General features: G+C 37.9%; 2 protein-coding genes across 2 annotated transcripts; both read right to left on the reverse strand.

Moving 5' to 3' along the window:
• Nucleotides 1-12666: 12666 nt before the first annotated feature.
• LOC149205994 (uncharacterized) lies at nt 12667-13330 on the reverse strand. Its single transcript, XM_089393610.1, has one exon. The coding sequence runs from the start codon at nt 13217-13219 to the stop codon at nt 12833-12835; it is 387 nt and encodes a 128-aa protein (XP_089249736.1). The 5' UTR covers nt 13220-13330; the 3' UTR covers nt 12667-12832.
• Nucleotides 13331-22961: 9631 nt separating this feature from the next.
• LOC149205995 (uncharacterized) lies at nt 22962-24439 on the reverse strand. The gene is made up of 2 exons (XM_089397561.1): nt 24293-24439; nt 22962-24179 (listed from the first exon to the last, which is right to left on the reverse strand). Exons 1-2 carry the CDS (start codon nt 24437-24439, stop codon nt 22962-22964), a joined length of 1365 nt encoding a protein of 454 aa, XP_089253687.1.
• Between the last annotated feature and the right edge of the window lie 383 nt (nt 24440-24822).

Consider the following 24822-nt stretch of genomic DNA (forward strand, 5'->3'; position numbering starts at 1 on the left):
TAAATACATCAACTTTATATACAGAGATAAAGTAATTGATAATAATAATAAAAATATATTGCTTTTTAATTTTTGGTATAAGAGGAAATTATAATTCTTTCCCTATTCAATTTAGTGTTTGCAAGAGACATCTAAGATAATATTGATATTATATAGGGGATTATTCAATTGAGATTATGTCAAATGGTTGAACCAAATGATTGTTATCATATCCACCCAGGTTCAAATCTCATGCTCAACATAGAGTTCACATTTGGTATGTAAAAAAGAAATATTAATAACAAAAAAATATCATTGTAAACCATAAATAAAATATTTTAATTTTCATATTAAATAGTATAATTTTATATCAACTTTATATATTGAAAGATAAAGAAATTTAAAGAGTGAGTATAGTTGTTTGTTGGCATGGTACCAACAACCTCACTCTTTCTTTTAGGCTTAGAGGGAGGTTAATTTCATTCCTTGGAAAAAAATTATTATGGAGATGTGATACTCCTTCCATGCTCAACATAGAGTTCATATGTGGTATGTAAAAAATAAATATTAATAACAAAAAAAAATCATTGCAACCATAAAGAAAATATTTCAATTTCCATATTAAATAATATAATTTTGTATCAACTTGATATATATAGAGAGAGAGAAATTTAAACAGTATAATTGTGGGGCCTTGTACCACCAACCTCACTCTTGCCTTTAGAACAAAGAGGGAGACTAATTTCTTTACTCATTGTTGCCTTGCGGTTGAGAGGGAATTGATTTCTTTCCTCCAACAAAAAAAAAAAAAATTATGAAGGAGATGTGATACTTCTTCCATGCTCAACATAGAGTTCATATGTGGTATTTAAAAAAGAAATAATAATAACCAAAAAAATTCATTGCTAACCATAAATAAAATATTTCAATTTCCATATTAAATAATATAATTTTATATCAACTTTTTTTTGTAAGCTTGACAGGGCTATATCTTCTTCATCATGTCCATTTATCACCCTGATCGGGGCGGGGAATTGAACTGATGACTTCACATCAAGGAGTTCCTTAACAAAGCACTTGATCATCATCTATCCAAGACCTAGTGGACAATTTTATATCAAATTTATATAGAGAGAGATAAATAAATTTAAATAATGAATATAATTGTGGGTTGGCCTGGTACTGGAAACCTCACTCTAGCCTTAGGGTTGAGAGGGAGGTTGATTTATTTCCTCCCTTTTGGATGAGAGGGAGGTTGATTTATTTCCTCCAAAAAATATATTATGAAGGATATGTGAGAATTCTTCCATGTTCAACATAGATGTCATATGTGGTATTTAAAAAGGAAATATTAAGAAAAAAAAAAAGCATTGCCAACCATAAATAAAAAATTTCAATATAGAGATAAAGTAAATTAAAAATTGATTGATTTTTTTAATCAGTATGAGCTAGGTGTGTACTTACTTCATATTTAATGAGCGCATTGAATAAAATATTTGAATATACATGTTAACTAATATTTCAATATCAACTCCCTAGATCTAGGGGATCCCTCGCATGGTGTGCCCATAGTTATCCCTCATGACAATACAACTTAACCCATTTAATGTTTAGGTTGGGTGGTGATTGCAGTTGGATCTCCATCTAGGTTTCAATCAATGTCCCAACCACGGGTGCGAATGGACAATGCTTAGGCAATTGCACCTGGATTAGGTCATGAATTTGGTAGTTAAAATGAAGGGGAACAATCATTCTCCCACTCGTAACACTCACCTCAGTTGTCTCTATTAGTTTCTCTTCTAGATCTCTGCAATTCTGGCCAGCCTTGGCAGTGGGTTTCAACTTCGCTCATTAATTGGAATCTGGATTAGGGGCAAAAATTTGATCAAAAATAAAAGTGCTCAGAATCGCTCAAGAATTGAATGACCACGTTTGTCTCGGCGATTCGATCCCAACGCAACTCGCTTCACTCAAAATAGAGCTCGTATGAGAAAGATAGAGACTTTTGTCTGCTTTGTCAAACAAGCAAAATTTTGGGTACAGGGTTCACTGGAATGCTGACTAGGCATCCGTACAGCCCAGTCAGCAAAAAGAATATTCTAAGGAATATTTCCAAAATATTCCGACAGATGGCTCAATCGCATTGTGACAAGTGTCCACATGTTATTGGTCAACGCATTTGAGGTGGACCAATGAGATGCTGACACATGGCAAGCTTGGAGGCCGCCACATGCCCTCTCAGAGGCCGGGTAAAATGTTATTTGGGAGGCTGGCAAAGTTGAACCCGAAACCTTGCCCACACAAGCCCCACACCTTACCACTATACTGCCACCATTGGACTTAACATATGGTGGGCGTGATTTGTATTTGAATAGATAGCATGTGGCGTTTGGGGAAAGTTCTAAGGAATATTTCCAAAATATTCCGACAGATGGCTCAATCGCATTGTGACAAGTGTCCACATGTTATTGGTCAACGCATTTGAGGTGGACCAATGAGATGCTGACACATGGCAAGCTTGGAGGCCGCCACGTGCCCTCTCAGAGGCCGGGTAAAATGTTATTTGGGAGGCTGGCGAAGTTGAACCCGCAACCTTGCCCACACAAGCCCCACACCTTACCACTATACTGCCACCATTGGACTTAACATATGGTGGGCGCGATTTGTATTTGAATAGATAGCATGTGGTGTTTGGGGAAAGAGATGGCCAACCCCGCGGGCCAGCCCCCTTCGCATGTGACCAACACTGTAACCAGAGGCCAGTGCTAACACTAACCACGCGTTTAATGCACTAAATGGAGATTAGTACTAATTAACACATGATTAACCCTTAATTAAGCGCATATTTAGTTGGCGGCAGTTTTAGCAGGCCCAACAAATCTGGTGCTACTCCAAATTTGGCGGGGTTAGCTGGAGTTTCTCCAGATTTGGTGGAGTTTTCCTAGGGAAAACTGAAGAGACCATAACTTCTTCATTATTCAACCAATTTTGGCTCAGAAAGAGTCATTCCTAGATGATTTGGATGCTCTGAACACAATGGAACATGTTGTAGAGGTAGAAAGGCACTTATGTACGTGATTTTTCTATGTTGAATTTTAAGGAAGCCTAGGGCCACCAGGAGAGGAGGTCAAGCCTAGATCAGCTGAAGTCCAATTGTAGAGCTTGGATAGTCATTTTTGGGGTTTTTGGGTCTTCTGAATCCAATGGAGTAGGTTGAAAAGCCATTGGATCACTGCAAGTGCATGCAATCATAGAATTGACCATTAATCCAAAGAGGGCCTAGTCATTGAAGGAGGTCCAAGGAGTTGTAGCCCAGGAGGGGTGAACTCCTTTATCATATTTGTGTTATGAGTTGTTGTGTTTTACTTCTCTGCGTTTTAATTTTTCTATATGTGTTTTAAACAGCTAATTAACCTCATAAATTTCTCTTAAAAGACACTCAACACTTGACACATAATTCCTCACATTTTGGTTAATTTGAGACAATCCTAAACACATTTTTTTTATACTGATGAGGGAGCTTGCATAGAATTAACAAGTTTTCCCAACATTCAGATCAAGTTGGTATCAGAGCACTGTTAGCTCATTTTAACCCTAAGATGGTTTTCCAAGGTTAGCTAGAAAATTAGCTATTGGTTTTGTATTTGTGCAAGGAGAATTTAACTGTGTGCAAGTTTATGTGTGTAAGATGAAGAAGGGAGATGGTCTGAGATGCTTCTTTGTTGAGAAAATTTTTGAAGATTTGTGAAGCTTTTTTATGCATTACAAGTGTGATGGCATCTTCAACAAGTGATGTTTCTAATCCATCTTCCTTAGCAAGACTCTTTGATTTAGAGATGTTGCAAGAGATGAATGAAGATAGGAAGGATAACACTATACTTCAAGAGGAGTTGATGGCCATGAAGGAGGAGAAGCAAGAGCTTCTTGAAAAGATGCATGAGATGGAGATTCAACTCCATGATGCCAAGGAAACCCTAGCCAAGTATGTGCATGAAAATGAGGTATGCAATTCAAGTTTATCTTCAATTTCCTCTCAAAATGAATGTTTTGGTGCTTTTGAAAGATACATTAGAGGAATAGGGTCCAAATTATTGATGAAGATGGGTTATGAAGGTAAAGGGTTAGGCAAACATGCACAAGGCATAGTTGAGCCAATTGTTGTTGAGGAAAGGCCTAGGTATTTGGGTCTTGGTTATGGACAACATGATGGAGAATGCTCCAAAGCCAAGGAGGCACATGAAGGTGTTCCAAGAAGGACTTTCATTACATGTTCATTACCTCAAGCTTGTGAAGTTTGTGTTCATGAGGAATGCAAAAGTTTTATAGCCACTTTGAAAGAAGATGTTCATAAGCATGCAACTAGTGGAAATGGAAAACAAGAGGATGTTGAAATCTCTAAGGTCATTGAAACCGTTCTTGGTATTCTGAAGAGAGCCACTACCTCATCAAATTCACTTCTTTAAGAAGCCAACAAAGGTGAATATGCAAGGTATAAATCTTCCTTTAATCAATTTTCTTCTGATTATGATAAACATGGTAAATCTTCACATAAGATTTGGAGAAAATTTACATGTTCCTTTTGTGGTTTGAATAACCATATTGTTTCGAGGTGTTGGAAGAGGATAGTCATACATAGGAAAATTTCAAAACAAAAGAGACATAAAGCCAAAGGTCCATCAGATAATGGAAACTGTGTTGAAAAGATGCAATTATTTTTCACTCATTGCCATAAGCAGGGTCATCTTGTAGACAAGTGTTGGAATTTGCATCCAACAAGTCATCCACAACATTTGAAGAAGGTGGAGAGAGATTCTGGCAAGAATGGAAAAGAGGATTCCATAATTGATATGGGTCATGATGATACACATGATGAAGTGCAACTGAAAGAAGCGCCATTGAAATGGTTTGGAAAGAGATGGTTAGATTTCTTAACCAATTAAGGCCTTGCATTTCTTTTGATAATTGATGCAAATCTTGCCTTATTGATGCATTTCCTTGTTATTTGGATGCATTTCTTTTCTCCTGAAAGTATGTTGCATATTGCATGAAGCAAGATGTTGGAAAAGTAGAGTTATGTTGACTCACTTAGATGCAGCAAAGATGGCAATTTGCAACTACAAATTTGCATGCATGTTTCATTCTTGAACTTGCATGTTTACACCAGGAAGGTGTTTGAAAGTGGAGTATGTTGACTCACTTTATTGCAGCAAATTTGGTCATTTCATCTCTTTAAGTACTCGTACATACCAATGGGATTCTTGTACTTGTGAGAGAGTTGAGAATTGTTATACATGCATGAGAGTTTGTGTGTGTGAACAGTGGAATTTTTAATAGTTTCATTGTGCTTGAACATGCATGAGTGATTGACTTGTGTTGGTTGATTGCTTTGTTAACATGTATGTTGTCAACTTGAGAATGTTGATCATTTGCACATGCATGAGTGTCGGCTTGTGTGGTCAATTGATTGTTACATGTATGTTATATCGACTTGGAAGAGTTGATTTTGTCTCCAAAGATGAAAGGGAGATGTGACGAATTGTTTCATGAGAATGTGGAATTCTTGTTGTAAATTGTCAAGTTGTTGTACATGCTTTCGCTAAAAGTCAGTTGTTTGAAGAAGCATGTTTTGTTGACTTGTGTTTATTCGATGGTTTATACACCAAGATTCAAGAGTACATGGTGATGTTCACATGTTGTGACATTTGTTGCTTTGAAGAAGCAAAAGGAAGAGGTCGTCAAGTTATATTCTTGTATGAGTGTTTTTCAAGGTTAATGGTGTTTCTTGTGACAAGATGTCACGAGATTTTGGAAGGTCCACGCTTGAGCAAGAGGCTAATGATCAACCTTCATTCTCAAATCATGACATGAGAAACATGTTAATACTAGAGGATGATGGAATAAAGAAGCGAAAGTGGAAAAAAATGCCAAAAAATAATTGCAGCCATTGTAGACGACTATTTGATGTGTTGGCGCCAAGAAGCAAAGAGATGGCGAATGCATTCTTCCAGATGTGGAATTTGGAACTGTGGAGGTAAAAGAATGGTCATTTCTTTTCTTGTTATTACTGATATTGGAACTCATTGATGTAGTTCACTCAGATGGGCTTAACCTAGAAAAGTGGTTTCCAAAGAGAAGCTTGCATCGAACGCATGTGTTGCAAAGGAGGAACATGATTCTCAGTGTGAAGGTCATCAGTCAACTTTCCAAGCACCGAGGGATTGCTTTGGTACAGCAGGGTGTTTAATCAACAAGTAGCTAGCAAGTGTTGGATTGGGTCAACAACAAAAGGAGAACATTGGTTGAAGTACCAAGCCATTTGCAAGGCAAGGCATGTCAGTGAACCCAAGTGGTTGTCATGGAGATTTTTCCAAGTAGAATCATTTGATAAAATTGGGAAGGAGAAGAGTATTTAGCTCTCATCAGATAACCAACTTTTGTGGGTCCAAAAGCCTGTCAGTGGGAAGGAGTGATCGAAATCTAGATTAGGGGCAAAATTTGCTCAAAAAATCAAAGTGCTCAAAATCACTTAAAACCTAAATGACCACATCCGTCTCAGCGATACGATCCCAACGCAACTCGTTTGACTCAAAATGAAGCTCGTATAAGAAAGATAGAGACTTTTGTCTGCTTTGTCAAACAGACAAAATTTTGGGTACAGGGTTGACTAGGATGCTGACTAGGCATTCATATAGCCTAGTCAGCAAAAAGAATATTCTAAAAATATTCCGACTGATGGCTCAATCGCATTGTGAAAAGTGTCGGCATGTTATTGGACAACGCATTTTAGGTGGACCAATGAGATGCTGACACGTGGCAAGCTCAGACACTGCCACATGCTCTCTCAAAGGTCGAGTAAAATGTTATTTGGGAGGCCGACGGAGTTGAACCCACAACCTCGCCCACATAAGCCCCACGCCTTACCACTATACCGCCACCATTGGACTTAACATATGGTGGGCACGATTTGTATTTCAATAGATAACACATGGCGGTTGGGGAAAGAGAGGACCAACCCCCTCCGCATGTGACCAACACCGTATCCGAAGGCTAGCGCTAACACTAACCACACGTTTAACATGCTAAATGGAGAGTAGCGCTAATTAACACATGATTAACCCTTAATTAAGTGCGGATTTAGTTGGCGACAGTTTTAGTAGGCTTGACAAATCCGATGCTGCTCCAAATTTGGTGGGGTTAAGTGGACTTTCTCCAGATTTGGTGGAGTTTTCCTAGGGAAAACTAAAGAGACCATAACTTCTTCATTATTTGACCAATTTTGGCTCAGAAAGAGTCATTCCTAAATGATTTGGATGCTCTAAACACAATGGAATAGGTTGCAGAGGCAGAAAGGTACTTCGGTATGTGTTTTTGCTACGTTGAAATTGAAGGAAGCCTAGGGCCACTAGGAGAAGAGGTCAAGCCTAGATCAGCTGAAGTCCAATTGCAGAGCTTAGATAGTCATTTTTGGGGTGTTTGGGTCTTCTAGATCCAATGGATCATGTTGCAAAGCCATTGGAGCAATGCAGGTGCATGTAATCATAGAATTGACTATTAATCCAAAGAGGGCCTAACCATTGAAGGAGGTCCAAGGAGATGTAGCCCAGGAGGGGTAAACTCCTTTATCAACTTTGTGTTATTTGTTGTGTTTTAATTCTCTACAATTTACTTGTTGTATATGTGTTTTAAACAATTAATTAACCTCATAAATTTCTCTTAAAATACACTCAACACTTGACACATAATTCCTCATATTTTGGTTAATTTGAGATAATCCTAAACACATTTTTTTTATACTGATGAGGGAGCTTGCATAACATTAACAAGTTTTCCCAAAACTCAGATCACTCATTTTCCTCTACCATAATCAGCTGCAATCTTTCTCTACCACCTCTCTGCTCAACAATTATTCTCCATTGCTTGTGCTCCAAGGTTGGCTTGGTCAGTCTTGCTCAGTTTCCACAATCTCATTTGCAAGTATTAGAGTCTGGTCTTTGTGGCACCTCCTGGGCAATGAAGGCATCGGTGACAGGAAAAAATCTCAGTAATATCTCCTCCCAAGTAATCATGGTACGCGAGAGAGGGTGATCCAAGCATGGCGAGCATGGATGAGGACATGGTCCGCCACCTCCAACTTGGTATGGGTCAGGGATGAACCGATTTGATGAAGACATGCCTCAGCACATCAGGCTCTCAGTGGCCACCATGGAAGCTCAAGAGCTTAGGAACATAGGTAATGGTCACTGGGTTATCAGGAACCTCTTGGGCCACAACCTAAGGGACTAGTAAGAGGTCCTATGACTAGAGGAGAGGAAAATTGTTGATATGGATTTTCATCTGATACTAACTCGCTCTTCTTTAAGGGCACTACCAGGATCTCCAGGAATTCAATTCCCTTTGCCTCCACCACCTCCAGCCTCTCCTAATGCGTTGGCTTCTTTGGACAATCTAGATTCTATAACTCAAGAAGCCACTCCTCCTAGCCCTGTGATTTCTCGGCCCTAAACATCTAGGGATCAAGAGCTATAAGACCCATGGGAGCGTGTTCATATCTCTTCCAAGCTAGACACCAATCAAATGGATGCCAATCTAAAAGCAGGCAAATCTTCTCAAGCTGGAACCTCCACGTAGCAAACAGTCATCATTAGCATGTCCCTGCAACAACACGCCATTGCCTACTTGTATGGATTATTCATTGAGTGGGAGTGTCCTCCTTGGCTCCCAGAAGAATAAGAGGACCCCTTCCAGTTCATCACCAGGAATGATCAACCTCGTTAATAGGTTCAAGGAAATGCTCTTCTAGTTTTTTCTTTGTCTATAATTTTCTTATGATCTTTTGTTATCTCTATCATTCTAGTGTTCATTAATGTATTATGAAGCTAAATGTTACTTTCAGACTTATTCGAAGGACAATATAGTTTCCCTTTCAAGGGCAGATGGTCTCTCCTTAGTAGGCTCTCAATTAAGATGGTTTTGGTGGGCCCTTATACCTCTCTACTCAAACTCTCTCAGCACATGATACTCCATGCATGTATTCTATGTAAATTTGTGATAATTTAATGAGATTTTTTCTTGCTTAATTTTTTTTTCAATATATCAACTTCATAGAGAGAGAGAGAGAGATCTTATTTTATTGATAAGTGCTTTCTAGTTTAGGGTATGAGGGAGATGCATAAATTCATCAATGTAAATATGAGAGAGAATTATTTGAGCTTTGATGCTTTGAAAAATATTGTTGTAATGGCTTTTCAATGAGTATAATTGTGGTTGGCCTGGTACCAACAAATCTCACTCTTCCCTTTGGGCTGAGAGGGAGGTTGATTTCTTTCCTTGGAAAAGAAGAAGCAAAAGATATATATATATATATATATATATAGAGAGAGAGAGAGAGAGAGAGAGAGAGAGAGAGAGAGAGATTCTAGTATGACTTAGTTATGTATATCTTTCATATTTAATGAGCAGGTTGACTAACATATTTGAGTATCTAGGTTAATTAATATTTCAATATCAACTTCATCCGGAGAGAGGTCTTATGATATTCTAATTTAGAGTATGGGAGAGGTGCAATTACTTCAATGCTTAGTATCAAAATGTCATTTAGCATTTTAAAAAATAATAATAACAAAAAAAATTATATATATATATATATAGAGAGAGAGAGAGAGAGAGAGAGAGAGATCATATTCCATTATGCTTTCTACTCCCCACTAGATGGAGATGTCTATAAAAATATATTAATATTCCAAAAATAATTAAAATATTTCAATGTCCATGATGTTTATTTAAAAATACATTAATATCCAAAAAATAAATAAAATATTTCACTGTCCATAATGAGTAAAATATTTCAAATTCAACTATGTATATATTATATAAAATAATTAGAAATAAAAAATATATATATAATTAAAATAACGTATTCATGTGTTACTAGAAATGAAGAGATGTGTAATTCTTTTTATATTTAACAAAGAGTTGACTTATGACCTTAGCACACCCAAACATATTTATAACCAACATAAATTCATCTTAAGCTTAAATCTATTAAGAACTAGAGGAATCAAAACTATCTAAATAGTTTATTTTTTTAAATTATACATTATAAAATAAGCTTGTATATCAGAAAATTTAATCTCTCGATACTTAATAAATCCACACAAAATAAATCTATATAAATTTTACATTAAAAAAACATCTAAATAATAATTTTTTAATCTTCTTCCAGAAAATTTAATCTCTCCATACTTAATAAATCCACACAAAATCAAACTATATAAATTTTACCTTTAAAAAACATCTAAATAATGATTCTTTAATCTTCTTCCATCGATATTCATTTTTTTAACCTTCATTTTCAATTAACATCACTTTTTAATCCACAATTTCTTTACCATGTCCCATTTTAAGTGTATACATCTCATACACGCTTTTGTTTTCATGCACCATCAAACTTTCTAGAAGTTTGACTTTTTTTAATTTTAAATTAAGGCAATGAATCCATGTACATGTTACCTAACCAACGGAAGGTAATCAATAAATGCATTCTAATAAATAAATAAGGGGTTGGATTAGTAAAAGTTATTAGGGCATCGAATTTCAACGCTCAACAAACAAACAGATTTTCGCGAAGATACTTCGATTAGAAAAAGTTATACGAGGACATCGAATTTTCAACGCTCAACAAACAAAATGACTTTAACCTCTCAAGGTCGTATACAATTAACAAATAATATTTATTTTTCAACCATTTCTGTAAAATTTAAATCCAATTTTAAATTAAAAAATATAAAGAGAAAATCCTATTTAAATTTTTGGCATTCTTTTAAATTAACTTTAAAAGAAAAGTGCAAAGTTATAATTTCAATAATATTTATATAAAATAATTATGAGATAATGTTAAGTGAAACACTCGCAGTTCTCATTAAAGCAATTGTTATGGTGTGTCTTATATATCTAAAAATAATTATGAGATAATGTTAAGTGAAACACTAGTAGTTCCCATTAAAGCCATTGTTATGGTGTGTCCTATATATCTAAAAAGAACTGAGCAACTAGGAGTAGGTAGATGGTCTAAAGTTATCTTCAATGAAAGACGTGAGTGAAAAAAGAAAACATGGATGAGACATAACAACAAATAGATGCAAAAATAACATATCTACTTCAACCCTTGTCCCTCAAATAGCAAGGAGTTACAAAATTTTGTTATAGAGAAGTTCCATAAGTAAATATGGGTAAAAGAGTTGGCTTGTAGAGTACATTGGAGCTTGTTGGAGTCAACTAAACACACGGGGAGTGTTGACCTTCTACACCACTAGTGTGCTAGTGTTAAGCACATGCCACAAAACGGGGAGCCAACAATCTCCCCCCAGCCAACAATCTCCCCCCAGTGCGAGCCCACTGTGTTTCAAACTCGAGACCTTTGGCTCTGATACCACTTGTTAGAGTCACTATTGCCGTTACACCAGAGCCCAGTGTATTTCAAACTCGAGACCTTTGGCTCTGATACCACTTGTTAGAGTCACTATTGCCGTTACACCAAAACCATCAGGTGTTAGAAAACGGACACATCGCTAGTGTTAAGCACATGCCACGAAACACACAGGGAGCGTTGACCTTCTACACTGCCATTAACGGGGAGCCAACAGATCTAGCATTTTGTGGAGAGCAAATACTCATTTAAGAACTAACTCACATCAACTGTGGTGTGAAACGAGACTATAGAAAAGACCTAAAAAAAACTTGGGAAAGAGTGTACATTTTGCACTTCGAATTAGTAGAATTAGAAAATATTTTATTTTGGAATACTATGCTTTCAAAAATATCAGAGACAATTATAACAATGAATAAAAAAACCACTAAATTGTAAAAGTAAAAAAACAAAGCCGCAAAAATCCCTTAGACTATTTTAGTCTCATTCATTTCTTCATTAAAACAAACTTTATATACCTTAATTTTGTGATTCTTACCTTTATCCAAACCACTTGACTCTTAATATTAGAGTCGAATCCAAACAATCACGCATATTTCCATCACAGGAATGCACAGATCTCACACGGGAGCGATCAGTCTCATTGCCCAAGTAGAAAAAATCTAAACCAAAAAGAAGAAACATCTACTACAGCGTACAATGATAATGATTTACAAACCACTTTACAGAAACTTTCCTTTTCACGGAGCTGCAGTGGGGCCAATCACTTAAATAAGTAATATGGAAATACCAATACGAAACCTCAGTGCGGCCAATCCGTTAGGTAAGTGATAAAGAAATCACTCATATTAATTTTTAGTATAATTAAATATGGTAATAAATATAATTGGTTAATGGGTATTAAATGACTGGTTTGTCAAAATTTAACTGTACATAATTGACTTTGCCAAAATATAACAGTCATATACAACCTATTTCATTTAATGCTCAGTGACAGATTATTTATTATCAGCAATTAAACACCCACTTTTAGGAGTGACTACAAACTAATTCTCTACCAATTACAAACAACCTCATTCTGCGAATTCAGTAAATATATTGAAATTCAAACTTAAAAAACCAATATTTAACCAGCTATAAGCTCACTAATATGACCAAACTATATATACTATTATATTTAAACAAATACATAATCTACCCATAAACAACCCTTAAATTTAAACAAATACATAACGTAGCAATAAACATATACAACCCCTCACTAATATTCAATTCAAACCATTAATGCCTATCAATTCTTAAACCTATACATATGCAGCTCACTGATCGTTCATATATATACATATATTCCGAATTTGTAATGGGCACCGACTGTGGCCGCATACATGTTTTGAAGGAAATATGGCACACTATCGCACATACACACGTTCAGCGACGGCGTTGGGTGTCATTATTGGCAGCAGAAATGAGGTGTTCCGCGTGTTTGAGGCGCTGCGTGAGAGAAAGGATCTCTTGATTGTAAGCCCGCGCTTGTTCCACAGATTCCGCCTCGAACTCACCAAGCTGACTGCACAGACGCTCCTCCGCTTCTCGAAGAGTGACAAGGCGTATCCTGGTTTCCTCCAGCTCCGCCCCCAGCTCCGCCTGCTGCCTTCGGCTCTCCTCCAACTGCTGCAGGAGGCGCTGGTTTATCAATCTCAAATCCCTCATCTCCTCTTCTTTCTTATCCTCCACCCCTTCACTGCCAATCTTGGCCTTCGCCTTCGACTTGTCGAAAGGAGAGGCGAAGGAGAAACCCAGGAGGGTAGCAGCCATTTAAAGCAATCTCTCTGTCTGATTCAAAAATCCAAAGTGGATTTCGCTTGACGGTCTGGGTTCAATGCATATGTATCCGCACATATAAGGGGCCAAGTAGGGTGGAAAAGAAAGAGAGGGTTATGCGTTGAAGGCAAGCATAGCTGTCCATATTCAGTGAACCGAAGGGCTGCCTTTGACCAACTCAGTATGGAAGAAAACCTCGGAGCCCACAGCCTACAACGGTATCGCATCAAACAAATTTATTTATATATTTAAAAATATATTTTAAACAATAAATTTTTTTAATTTTAATTAATATTTTTTTATCTATTTTAGTCATTTCGTCAATAAATTAAATTATAACTTTATAGAAAAAATGATCATCTGCATTTTCATTCGTTTATATTGATGGGCCTACATACCAGAATATCCAAGAATATTCGATGCGTCGAAAAATGAAAACCTCGAAGGTGCGCGTTGAAATGATAGGTGCCGTGGCGTAATTAAAGAGCGTGATTTACGTGCATAACCATTCTTATTAAAGTAGCACCTAAGGGAACTGCAAAACGGAATGATGATGTCGACTTGTCCTCAAGCCGGAAAAACTGGAATGATGATGTCGACTTGTCCTCAAGGCGGCTTTTTCGTCGGTAGGTTTTTTTTATTTCGAATGAAGTGAGCTTCTTTTTCTTTTCTCTTCTAGTTTCTAAGTGTAATATTTTTTTTTTTGGGTTGTGAAAATATTTGTGATTGAATTTTGATTTGTATTATTTAAATTTGTTTTTTATTATATATAAATTTAATATTTTTTTTAAATTAAGGAATTTTGATTATGAAGAATTTTTTTGTTAAACTTGTGATTTCAATAAATTCATATTAAATTTTAAACAAATTAGTTCAGAAAATAAACTTGAAAATTTTCCAAAAAAATAATACTTAAAAACTACTCTTTTTTTAAATGGCTATATCTATTGTTGCATAGAAATATGCATATATAAAATAATATAATTAGGAATGTATATTTTTTAATATATATATATATATATACTAGCTTAGATCCATCTTAACACTGGATCTATCAAGTGCCAAGAGGGATCAAATCTCTCGAGGTGCAAACCTATTTGTGCCGAAAGGGATCAAATCTCTCGAGGTGCAAACCTATTTGTGTCGAAAGGGATCAAATCTCTCGAGGTGCAAACCTATTTGTGCCGAGAGGGATCAAATCTCTCGGGGTGCAAACCTATGTTTTGAGTGCAAAACTTGAGGAAAGGTTCGCACCTCAAGAGATTTGATCTCTCTCGGTGCTTGGTAGATCAGGTGTTAAGACGGATCTAGGTTGGTTTCAGTCGTGTGGGGTCATACAAAATTTGTTGAACATCTAATTATTTTGATCATTTTAAATATGCTAAATATGTCTAAAATTAATTTGGTCAATTTAATTTAAAATTTGCTTAGTTACCTCAGTTTGTTGAGATGAGAGACACTGTTAGTAACTTGAATGATGAAAAATGATGAAATACAAATTTTGAGTGCAAAGTGTCAATGTAACAATTTTGATAGATAGAAAATGTGAATACTAAGAATATAGTCAATTACAAACAATCTTCATTACAATCAATCTGGAACTATTTTCTTCTATTGTTCATATTGTCACACCTATTAGTTTTTCCATTTTCCCATATCGATCATATGAAAAAAGTAGTATGTTGCTCTCCAACATTAATAGTAGTTTTCTCCAAAGTCAATCATTGTGACTTATGGAATGTGAAACCCCAAATAATTTTCAATGGTACTTATTTTCTATTACCGCGTTTGAATGCAAAGTAATTAACAATGTTGAATGATGAAAAATAGGAATAATAAGAATGTACCCAATTATAAATAATTTATAGTTTGAAGAAACAAACATTTGGGGTAAGCAAACATTTTATTTAGGATGAAAATTCAAGTATTGTATTTATGGTTGAATAATTTTTATGTGCTTACATTGAGAGAGTGTGTGTGTTTTGGGGGTGAGAAGGAGAGACAAGGGGAGATAGAGATATAGATGGGGGGGAGAGAGAAGAAGAGAGAGGCAAAGACAAGGAGGGAGGAAGAGATATATATATGGACAGAGAAATGTTAGAGAGAGAGAGAGAGAAGGGGAAGAGAGAGAGAGGGAGGCGAAAGGGAGGCAGGGAGAGAGAGATAGATAGATATAGAGAGAGAGGGAGAGTGTGTATGTTTAGGGGATGAGATAGAGATATAGATGGAGGAGGTAGATATGTGCTTACACTGAAATCAATGCACACTATTAATCTAATTACTCTGAAATTAATGTACATCATACATCTTGTTGCATCAAATCAAAAATCAATATCTACACTAAATCAATGCATCTAGTGCAAGAAATCAAATAGGACTAGAAATCAATATCTACACTGAAACCAATGCATCTAATGCAAGCAATCAATTATGAGTAGAAATCAACATGTACGTTGAAATCAATGCATCTAGGGTAAGGTATTAAATATGATTAGAAATCGACATCTACACTGAAATCAATGCATCTAGTGTAAGAGATTAATAGGATTAGAAATCAATATCTACACTGGAACCAATGCATCCTGTGCAAGCAATCAAATAGGAGTAGAAATCAATATCTACACTGAAACCAATGCATCTATTGCAAGCAATCAAATATGAGTAGAAATCAACATCTACGCTAAAATCAATGCATATAGTGTAAGATATTAAATATGATTAGAAATCGACATCTACACTAAAATCAATGCATCTAGTGCAAGCGATCAAATATGATTAGAAATCAATATCTACACTGAAACCAATGCAACATGTGAAAGCAATCAAATAGGAGTAGAAATCAACATTGACATTGAAATCAATGCATCTAGTGTAAGGTATTAAATAGAATTTTAAATCAACATCTACATTTAAATCAATGCATATAGTGCATGTGATCAAATAGGATTAGAATTCAACAACTACATTGAAATCAATACATCTATTTTAGTGAAAATCTAAAATATTCATGACTTTCTAGATCTAACTTATATGTTTGTATTTGTCTCTGTGAGATTCTTTCTTCTTCCCTCTCTCTACCTTCCATTTTGTGTCTATCTACCTCCCCCTCTCCTTCTCTCTCTTCCCCTCCCTCTCTCCCCCGTCTCACTCTATCTGCCTCTCCCTAACTTTCTCTATCTTTCTCTTCTTTCCTCTCTCCCCCTGCCATCTATATTTATACCTCCCTCCATCTCTCCTTATTTGTCTCTCTATCTCAACCCCCTAAACATATGTCACACTCTCTCTCTCCCCCCATATCTATCTATCTATAAGGGAAATTGCATCGGAAGAGGTTAAAGGGAGGACTTAAGCGGAGATGGAAGGACTCCCCGATTGTGACCTCCAACATATCGCATCGGAGGTAGGCCTTCACAAGATATCGGAGCCCTGGACAGAGCAACTTGCGATTGCGATGGATCGACGATCGACGATCGGGATCGCAACCAATACAAAGGGTCGTTACATGCGGCATACGCCGATGCAATGACACCGATATGCGATAGCGTCGACATGCGATTGCGATAGCGCGATCGGCGAATCCCCGATACAAGGGCCGTCACATATGCGATAGAGCGACTTGCGATAGCGTCAATAAAGTGATTACGATATGTTGATAAAGCGATTAGCAATAGTTGATCGCATCGCAAAAAGGCATGGGAGATGGACCATGACTCTTGGGCAGCGCGATATGCGATATGCGATAAAGAGCGCGGACCCGAAAGGTTTTATGGACGCAATTGCATATTATTTGAAATTTGGATTTGCGGATTTTCAGTGTATTGCTGTGTATTTGGGTTTCTTGGCCTTACGCAATGCAATTGCGATATGCGATCAGAGGACGGACCTGAGAGGATTATAGGGGCGATTGAACTTTATTTGAGTTCTGCCTAAAGGCTCATGATGTGTTTTTTGTGAGTTTTCCTGTGTGTTTCCGTTATGCTGCTATTTTCGGAATGTAGGCAGAAGAACGACCGACTGTGTCATTTCCATTGGAAATAGTCCATCGCACCTATGCCATGCTGTAAGCGAGCGTTTTGTAATAGGAATGTGTTATGTAATGCGCAGAGCCACAGAGCCAGAAGCCAGAGGGCCAGACGCAGAGACAAAGGGATGATTGCACAGAGAGGAAGACAGAGGGCCAGTCGAAGAGACACAGAGCTGCCAAGAATGATTCCTCATGATTGCACACAGAGAAACGGACAGGGAGCCGCAGAGCCGGGAGGATGCCTCACAAAAGCTAGAGAGCCACGCGAAAGCAAGGGCCGAGGGATTTTTGATAATCTGCAGAGTTTAATAGAGAACTCCAAGGCCGAGAGCCAGCAGTGCGGAGAGCAAGAGGCTGACAAAAATGTAGCGGCCGGAGTGCTAGACCGAAAGCGGAGCCCGAGAGCTCACGCTGTAACATCCCATAGCCGCAAAGTTGATAGAGGCATAGAGCCACCAGAGGTTGGGGGCGAATTGCCCAGGGATGATTCCTCGGGATGAGGAAGGGACAGAGAGCCCGAGAACTTGAGCACCGAGAGCTAGAAAGCCTGAGAGCTTCAGAGCCAGAGAGTCGAGTAGAAGCAGAAGCCACTAGAGGTTGGGGCGATTGCAAAGGATGTGTCCTTAGGATGAGGAAGGGACAGAGAGCCCGTGAATTGAGCCAGAGAGTCGAGAGCCAGAAATCCGAGAGCTTCAGAGCTAGAGGACCGAGCAGAGGCAGAGCCACCAGAGGTTGGAGGCAGAGCCAGATAGCTAGAGCTCAAGATAGTTGCACAGAACCAGAGGGTCGATAGCTGCAAAGAGCCAGAGAGTGATAGCTGCAGAGAGCCGTAGAGCCGAGGATTCGCAAAGAGCCACCAGAGGTTGGGAGGATAGCGAAAGAGCCACCAGAGGTTGGAGGCTTAACAGAGGCAGAGTCACCAGAGGTTGGAGGCAGAGCCTCAGAGCCAAAGAGCTCAAAGCAGACTTCTAAGAGCCATGGAGCTGTAATGAAGTTGCAGAACAATAAAGAGATCAAATGATCAAGTTGTTGCTGATGTCTGATGTGTGTTGAAGATAGAAGAAGGAATTCCAAAGACATTAAAAGAATTATGAGGGAGTTGGTGCAAGCCAGGAGCTCAAGATAGCCCGAAGCGCTAATTGAAGGAATCTAGTCCAGAGAAGCCTAGATCTGTCTGCAGAGTATGGATAGCTAGCGGGATAAGATGGTATTCTAAACCCATAGGTTCAGTTGTAAACCAATGGAGTTGAGTGTGGAACTTGTAAAAGAAGTTTACCATAATCCCAAAGAGCCTAGTTGAGTTGACTAGAGCTCATGGAGACGTAGCCCAAGATATCAGGGTGAACTCCTAATTAAACTTGTTGTCTTTATGGTTTGTTTATTTGCTGCATTTACTGTTATGTGTGTTTATATATCAGTTTAAGCAAATAAACTTAAGGCAATTAAGCAGTCAAAGGCAAACTAAAAGCATACACCTATTTCAAGTTATTTATTCCACAAATTGTCAATATAAACCTAGATCTTGGGAATATATAAGCTTTGGAGTGGGAGAGGTTCTTGTAAGCTGACAAGAACCCTTTAGTGCCCCATTTCAAATCAATTGTTAATCACTTTGCTTTCTCACTTTGCTTGGATCCTTGATTAAGATGCATCTATCCTAGTTCATTATAATATTATTTATATTATATAAATTTCACATATGTATATATAAAAGTATTCTCATTTTTTAATTTATTAAAACCTCCATTTAATCTCTATGAATCTCTATGGAGGGTTTAGATATACCTCAAAAGTAATTATAACCTTTTTTCTATTAGATTTAATTAAAAAATGTTATAAAATTAAATTAAAATAAAATATTTTTATTTTTAAATAAGTTATTGTTTTTGGGCATGTGGTATTGATAAGACATGGTATTGACCCATGGTATTGCAACAATTAAAAGCCTAGATCCATAACATAATAATCAAAAGTCTAGATGGCCCATGGTATTGATAAACCATGGTGGTAGCCCATGGTATTATATTTTTCTTCCCTCGTCTCCGTCTCTATCTTTCTCTTGTGGTTATTGGCTGATGGTATTGTAAAAAAACCTACTTAGAAGTTAATAATATCCATTGTAAATATTCATGATTAAAAATCTTGTCATATTGTAAATATTAAGTTTTTATCTGCTTATTAATTAAATTTAGGTTTTAAATCAATAAATAAATTGCATTAGATTTTATTAAAATTATTGTAAACATTATATTGAGGTGGAAGAGATAATTAGTATTAAAATGTCGAATATTTAATTGTTTTTAATTTTTTTTTTAAACATGTTAAGATTGTCCATGTGATTTGGTGCTCTGTTAAAGCATTCTTTGATGTCAAGTCATCCCTTCAATTCCCCGCTTTGTAAGTAGTCCCACCAGTCTTACAAAAAAAACACATTAAGATTCAAATAACATTAAAATTTGATTAATATTTTTTTTTAAAACCCAAATTAATTATTAATATAACTATTTTTATTTATATATATTTAATTATAAATTTAATAATATATATATTTTTTTTTTCCAAAGAAAAAAAACGAACTTTTTATATTATAAAAAGTTGCATATACATAACACAGCTCCATTGCTGTTAAAACAGTTTTGTTTTTACAAAATTTCTCAAAAGAGAGTGTTACTTCTCTTCCCGCGAAGAGATCATTTCACCACCGATCTTGTCCTTTGATTTTCTCCATGTGTCCATACTGTTTCCTATTTGGTGTTGGCTGTATCATAATGCATCAAAAAGAAAGCATATACCTCGCTTCCATTATCCACTGTAAAGCCAAAAAATACTGTTTCAGCAGTATTTTGTAGTAACCAAAAACAAAAAACAAGTGTAAGCTGATCCGCTGGTTCTATTAAAGAATTTCTGCATATGGAGGCTGGTCCGAGGCGAAGCTTTCACCATTTGCTTCCTCCCTAATCCTCCATCTGCCCACAGCTTGTTCAATACCGTCTTTTGAAAGTTTGTCTGCCATCTCATTTCGTTCCCTGTAAATATGATTTATGGTCAAAGAATTAAAAGACATTTTCAGATTCTGAATTTCTTCAAATAAAGGCTGTAAGACATAATTTTGGCATCTTCTACGTCCATTTGTCCAATTGATAACATTTTGTGAGTCTCCAAATATTTGAACTGTGAGGGTGTTTTTATGAATCAACCAGCATAAGAGATATTTTAAAGCAGATAATTCAGCAAAATTATTTGATCCACTTCCCAGTCCAATGGATGCTTTAAGAGTATGGGTGTTGTTTAAATGGATAACAATGCCTGCACCAGCTTTGTTTTCCTGGGAGGCGCCATCAAAATAAGCCCAGGGAACCCCTTCCTTTATTTGCTCCTCCGCCACTTTCCGAGGTTCCCTCTCATCCTCAGCATCCGGGATAATTGAATATATGGATAAACAACGAATCACTATTTGGACTGCCTCTGTTTCCTTCTCCTGAAAGATAATTCTGTTTCTGGCTATCCAAATTCCCCAACAGATGATGGGGGGCAGATTCCTTAACTTTTGTTCAGAAATTTTGTTCCACCAATTTTGCCATGCTACTGATAGGGACTGCCCTTCCCATTTGATAGTTAAATTCATCTGCTTTAAAACCTCAGACCATACTTTTTTTGCTGTTGGGCATTCCATAAAAAGATGATTCGCGGTTTCCAAATCATTTTTGCATAAAGCACACCTTCCTGGACCTTGTTTGAATCTGGATTGGAGAATGTCCCAGGTAGGGGCTTTCTTTTTAAGAATGCACCAGAAATTTTTTTTTGCCTTTGCTGGGCATTTTAACTTCCATAGCGATTTTTCCCACCATTCCGGATCACCCCATCCTTTTTTGGTCATGAGAAATTTGTATCCAAATTTTGGAGAATAATTTCCGGTGTCCGCATGTGCCCAAATCAACTGGTCTGGTTCATCCTTTATTCTTACATTTGTTCTGGATAGTTCTATCTTGAAAGCCTCCCATTCATCCCACCAGCGAGGGTGGATATTCAGTTCTTCGCCCGACTTCCATGCTTGACCCCAGATAGATGATGCACCTATCTTTTCCACCTGTTTTAAATAAACAATGCCTTTTGAAGCAAGGTGTCTTATCAGGCCAGGGGATAGAGCAAATTTCTCACTGCACCCCACCCATGGGTCCCTTCCAATACGAATATTTTCCCCATTCCCAACCTTCCATGACAAACCTTGTTCAATAACTTTGAAGGCCTCAATCGTTGCTTTCCAAATGGTGGACACCTTTCCGCCCTTTTTCTCCGGGTTTCTTATCCAATCTTCCAAAGGGGATGGATCAATGTATTTTCTTTTTACAATTTTTGTCCATAGATTTTCAATCTTTACAATTTTCCACCCTGATTTTGCTGCCAGGGATGCTGTAAAGGCATTCAAATCCTTTATGCCCCATCCCCCCATTCCTTGGGTCTTGCCACTTTTTCCCAGGCGATCCATGGTAAAACAGATTCCTCCTTTGCTCCTGCCCATAGGAATCGACTGCAAATTCTTCTTATTTTCCCCAGGATCCCCTTGGGAACCCATGACAAAGAAGCCCAGAAGACAGGAGAAGCCAGAAGGACAGATTTTATCAGAGTTAATCTCCCTGCTCTGGAAAGCCATCTGAAGCTCCAGTGAGTAATTATGGCTTCTATCTTTGCTATTAACCATGACCAGTCTTGCTTTTTGTAATTGTCAGGCTTCAGCCAAAACCCCAAGTATTTAAAGGGGTCCCTCATTTTAGAGGTCTCTAAAGGGAGAATGGCCACAAGCTGGCTAATCTCCTGTCTAGATAGGCCTTCTGTTATGAGCTGAGATTTCCTATAGTTTACAAGCATACCAGTAGCCTTCATAAACAGCTCTAGAGCCTCCTTTATTTTTTTTAATTCATCCCGACTTCCATTGCAAAAGAGGAGGATATCATCAACGAACAGGAGATGTGTGATGAAAAGATTTCCTGCCGCCTCCAATCCTTTTATTGATCCTTCTCTTTTTTCTTTTAACAGTAGCTGGCTTAAGCCTTCAGCCACTAGGAGAAACAACAAAGGGGACAAGGGGCATCCTTGCCTTAGTCCCCTTTTCCCTTTGAAAAAAGGAGAGGCTGCCCCATTAATAAGCACTGCGAAACTGACACTACTGATGCATCCCATTACCCAGTTTATAAAATCTATTTTGAAACCCAGATGTGTCAACAGCAACCGGATGTAGGTCCAGCTGATTCTGTCATAAGCTTTTGAAAGATCAATTTTTACCACAGCTCCTTTCTTTTTCAACAGCTTAACGCTGTGTATTGTCTCTTGTGCCACTCCTATAGCTTCATGGATTTGTCGTCCATCCAGAAACCCGAACTGTTCATTGGAGATGCATCTGGACAGAATTGGTTTTAAACGAGCTGCTATGGTTTTTGCTATGATCTTGTAGACACAATTGCATAATGAGATTGGTCTGAAATCTTCAAAGGAAACCGGCTCATCCTTTTTTGGGATGAGGGCAATAAAAGTGGCATTGAAAGGAGCATAAATCTGCCCCTTCCTTCTGGATTCTTCCACAACTTCCGTAATTTCTGGGCCTATCTGCTCAAAAAATTGCTGGTAAAAATCTATGGGCCACCCATCCGGCCCAGGGCTTTTATTCTTTGCCATGGATTTTACTACCCTCTCCACTTCCTCCAGAGTAACCTCCCCCTATAACCCTTCTGCTTCTTCTTCTTCTACATATCTGGGAAAGCTTAGCGCTGTCCTGATAATTTCCGCTAGCGAAGTCCCCCTCTGTTCAGAAAAAAGATTCTGAAAGTGGTTCTTCCCCAAAGAAGAAAGAGATTCAAATGTGTTTGCCTCTCTTCCTTCTTCATCTTTTAGTTTCCATATAGTGTTCATAGTCTTTCTGCCTTTTGCGTAGTTGTGAAAGAATTTTGTATTTTCATCCCCAGCCAGCAACCATACCGCCCTGCTCTTCTGCCTCCATTCCTCTTCTTTGTCCAATAATATTTTGCTTCTCTGCTTTTCTAGAATCATGATCCTATCTTTTGATTCCTGTGATTCGTATCCGGGACCGGCAGGGTCTTCCAGGCCCCCAAGTTCCCTATCAATATTGATTAGAGCTTCATTTTGATCCTTCTTCCTTTTTTTTGCCCATTCTATTGTGGCCTTCTTCAGTCTTTTCAGATTTTCCATAAACAGGAAAGCCTTGTCTTCCAATGCCTCCCTGTTTGGATGAAGCCATGTTTCATTGAAGAGCTTCTTGAAAGATTCCTCCTGCATCCAAGCAGCGTTGAACTTAAAAGGGGCTGCTGGCTTTTTTGGGGGAGTGGCAAGTTCAAACAAGATAGGGAAGTGATCCGAATTCCCTCCTTCTCCAATCCACTGTCTAAACATCGGGACCCTGGAAGCAAGGTCCTCACTTAAGAGAAATCTATCCAACCTCTTTGCAATCCGACCCTCCCCCGTCCTTCGATTCCTCCAGGAAGGCTTAAGCTTTTGCAAGTTTGCATCAACCAGCTTGTGCAATGAGAGAGAATTTTGAAAAAACTCTGAAAGGGGATCTTCCCTGGCTGAGGGACCCCATGCTTCCGCTCTCCCCATAGAGAAGTTCAGGTCGCCTCCAATTATCAGATTTTGGATTTTCAACATGGGTTTCTCCAGAAGGTTGTTCCAGAACGAAACCCTCTCTTTACATGGCCCATAAATGTTTAAGATGGTCAGTGGCCACTCAAGATCAGGGGTTAAGACCTCCATCCCTAGTCCATTGGCAAAACCCCACGAGTTCAGCTGCTTAATTTTACCTTCTCTGTACCCGACTGCCACTCCTCCCGAATGACCATGGGAGTCCAAAGCTTGGAATCTCCACCCCGGGAAAATAGTACCTAAAGTCTTCTCTACTTCTGCGCTTGATCCTAGAGTTTCCTGCAGCATAATGAAATCTGGATTGTACCGCTGCATCAACTCCTTTAGAGCCAGTTTTTTGGGTTTACTGGCTAAACCCCTACAGTTCCATGAGAGGCATATCATTTTGAAACCTTTTCACAGGGTTTCGCCGCTCTAAGCACCCCAGAAATCGACAACTGCTTCCCATCCTCCATATCATATTTTGCCTTAACCTGAGCTTTTGATAATAAAGACTTTCGCCCCCTTGTCTTTTTTCTCGAAGCCTGGGGTATCTCCATTCCTATGCCCCCAATTGTATCTACAGCCTCAGGTTTTTTATCTTGGGAGCGGAGGTTATAGTGGCATTCAGGAATTTTAGTCAGGATTCTCGTCTCATTTTTTGTCTCAGGTTTGCTGGTTTTGTATGTTTCCCCATCACAGTTCAGAATATTTTGCGGACAAAATGCGTTTTTGGAATCGACCACTTTAAAATCTTTTAATGGCAGAGATTGTTCATTGCATTTTTCAATTCCAATGTTTTGAGAGAGCGAAAGGGAAAGGTTAGAGGCCAAATGCGTACCCTTCGAGCCTTTCTGAAGATCTTCTGGGACTTCCAGGTCCTCTTCTATCGGATCCGCGCTGGTGGCTTCCACTGATTTTTGACAGGAACTCTGCGATTGAT

Source organism: Pinus tabuliformis, chromosome 1_2, assembly GCF_031772625.1.
Source record: "Pinus tabuliformis cultivar Carrire ecotype Pingquan chromosome 1_2, CPIR1, whole genome shotgun sequence".
Lineage (NCBI taxonomy): Eukaryota > Viridiplantae > Streptophyta > Pinopsida > Pinales > Pinaceae > Pinus > Pinus tabuliformis.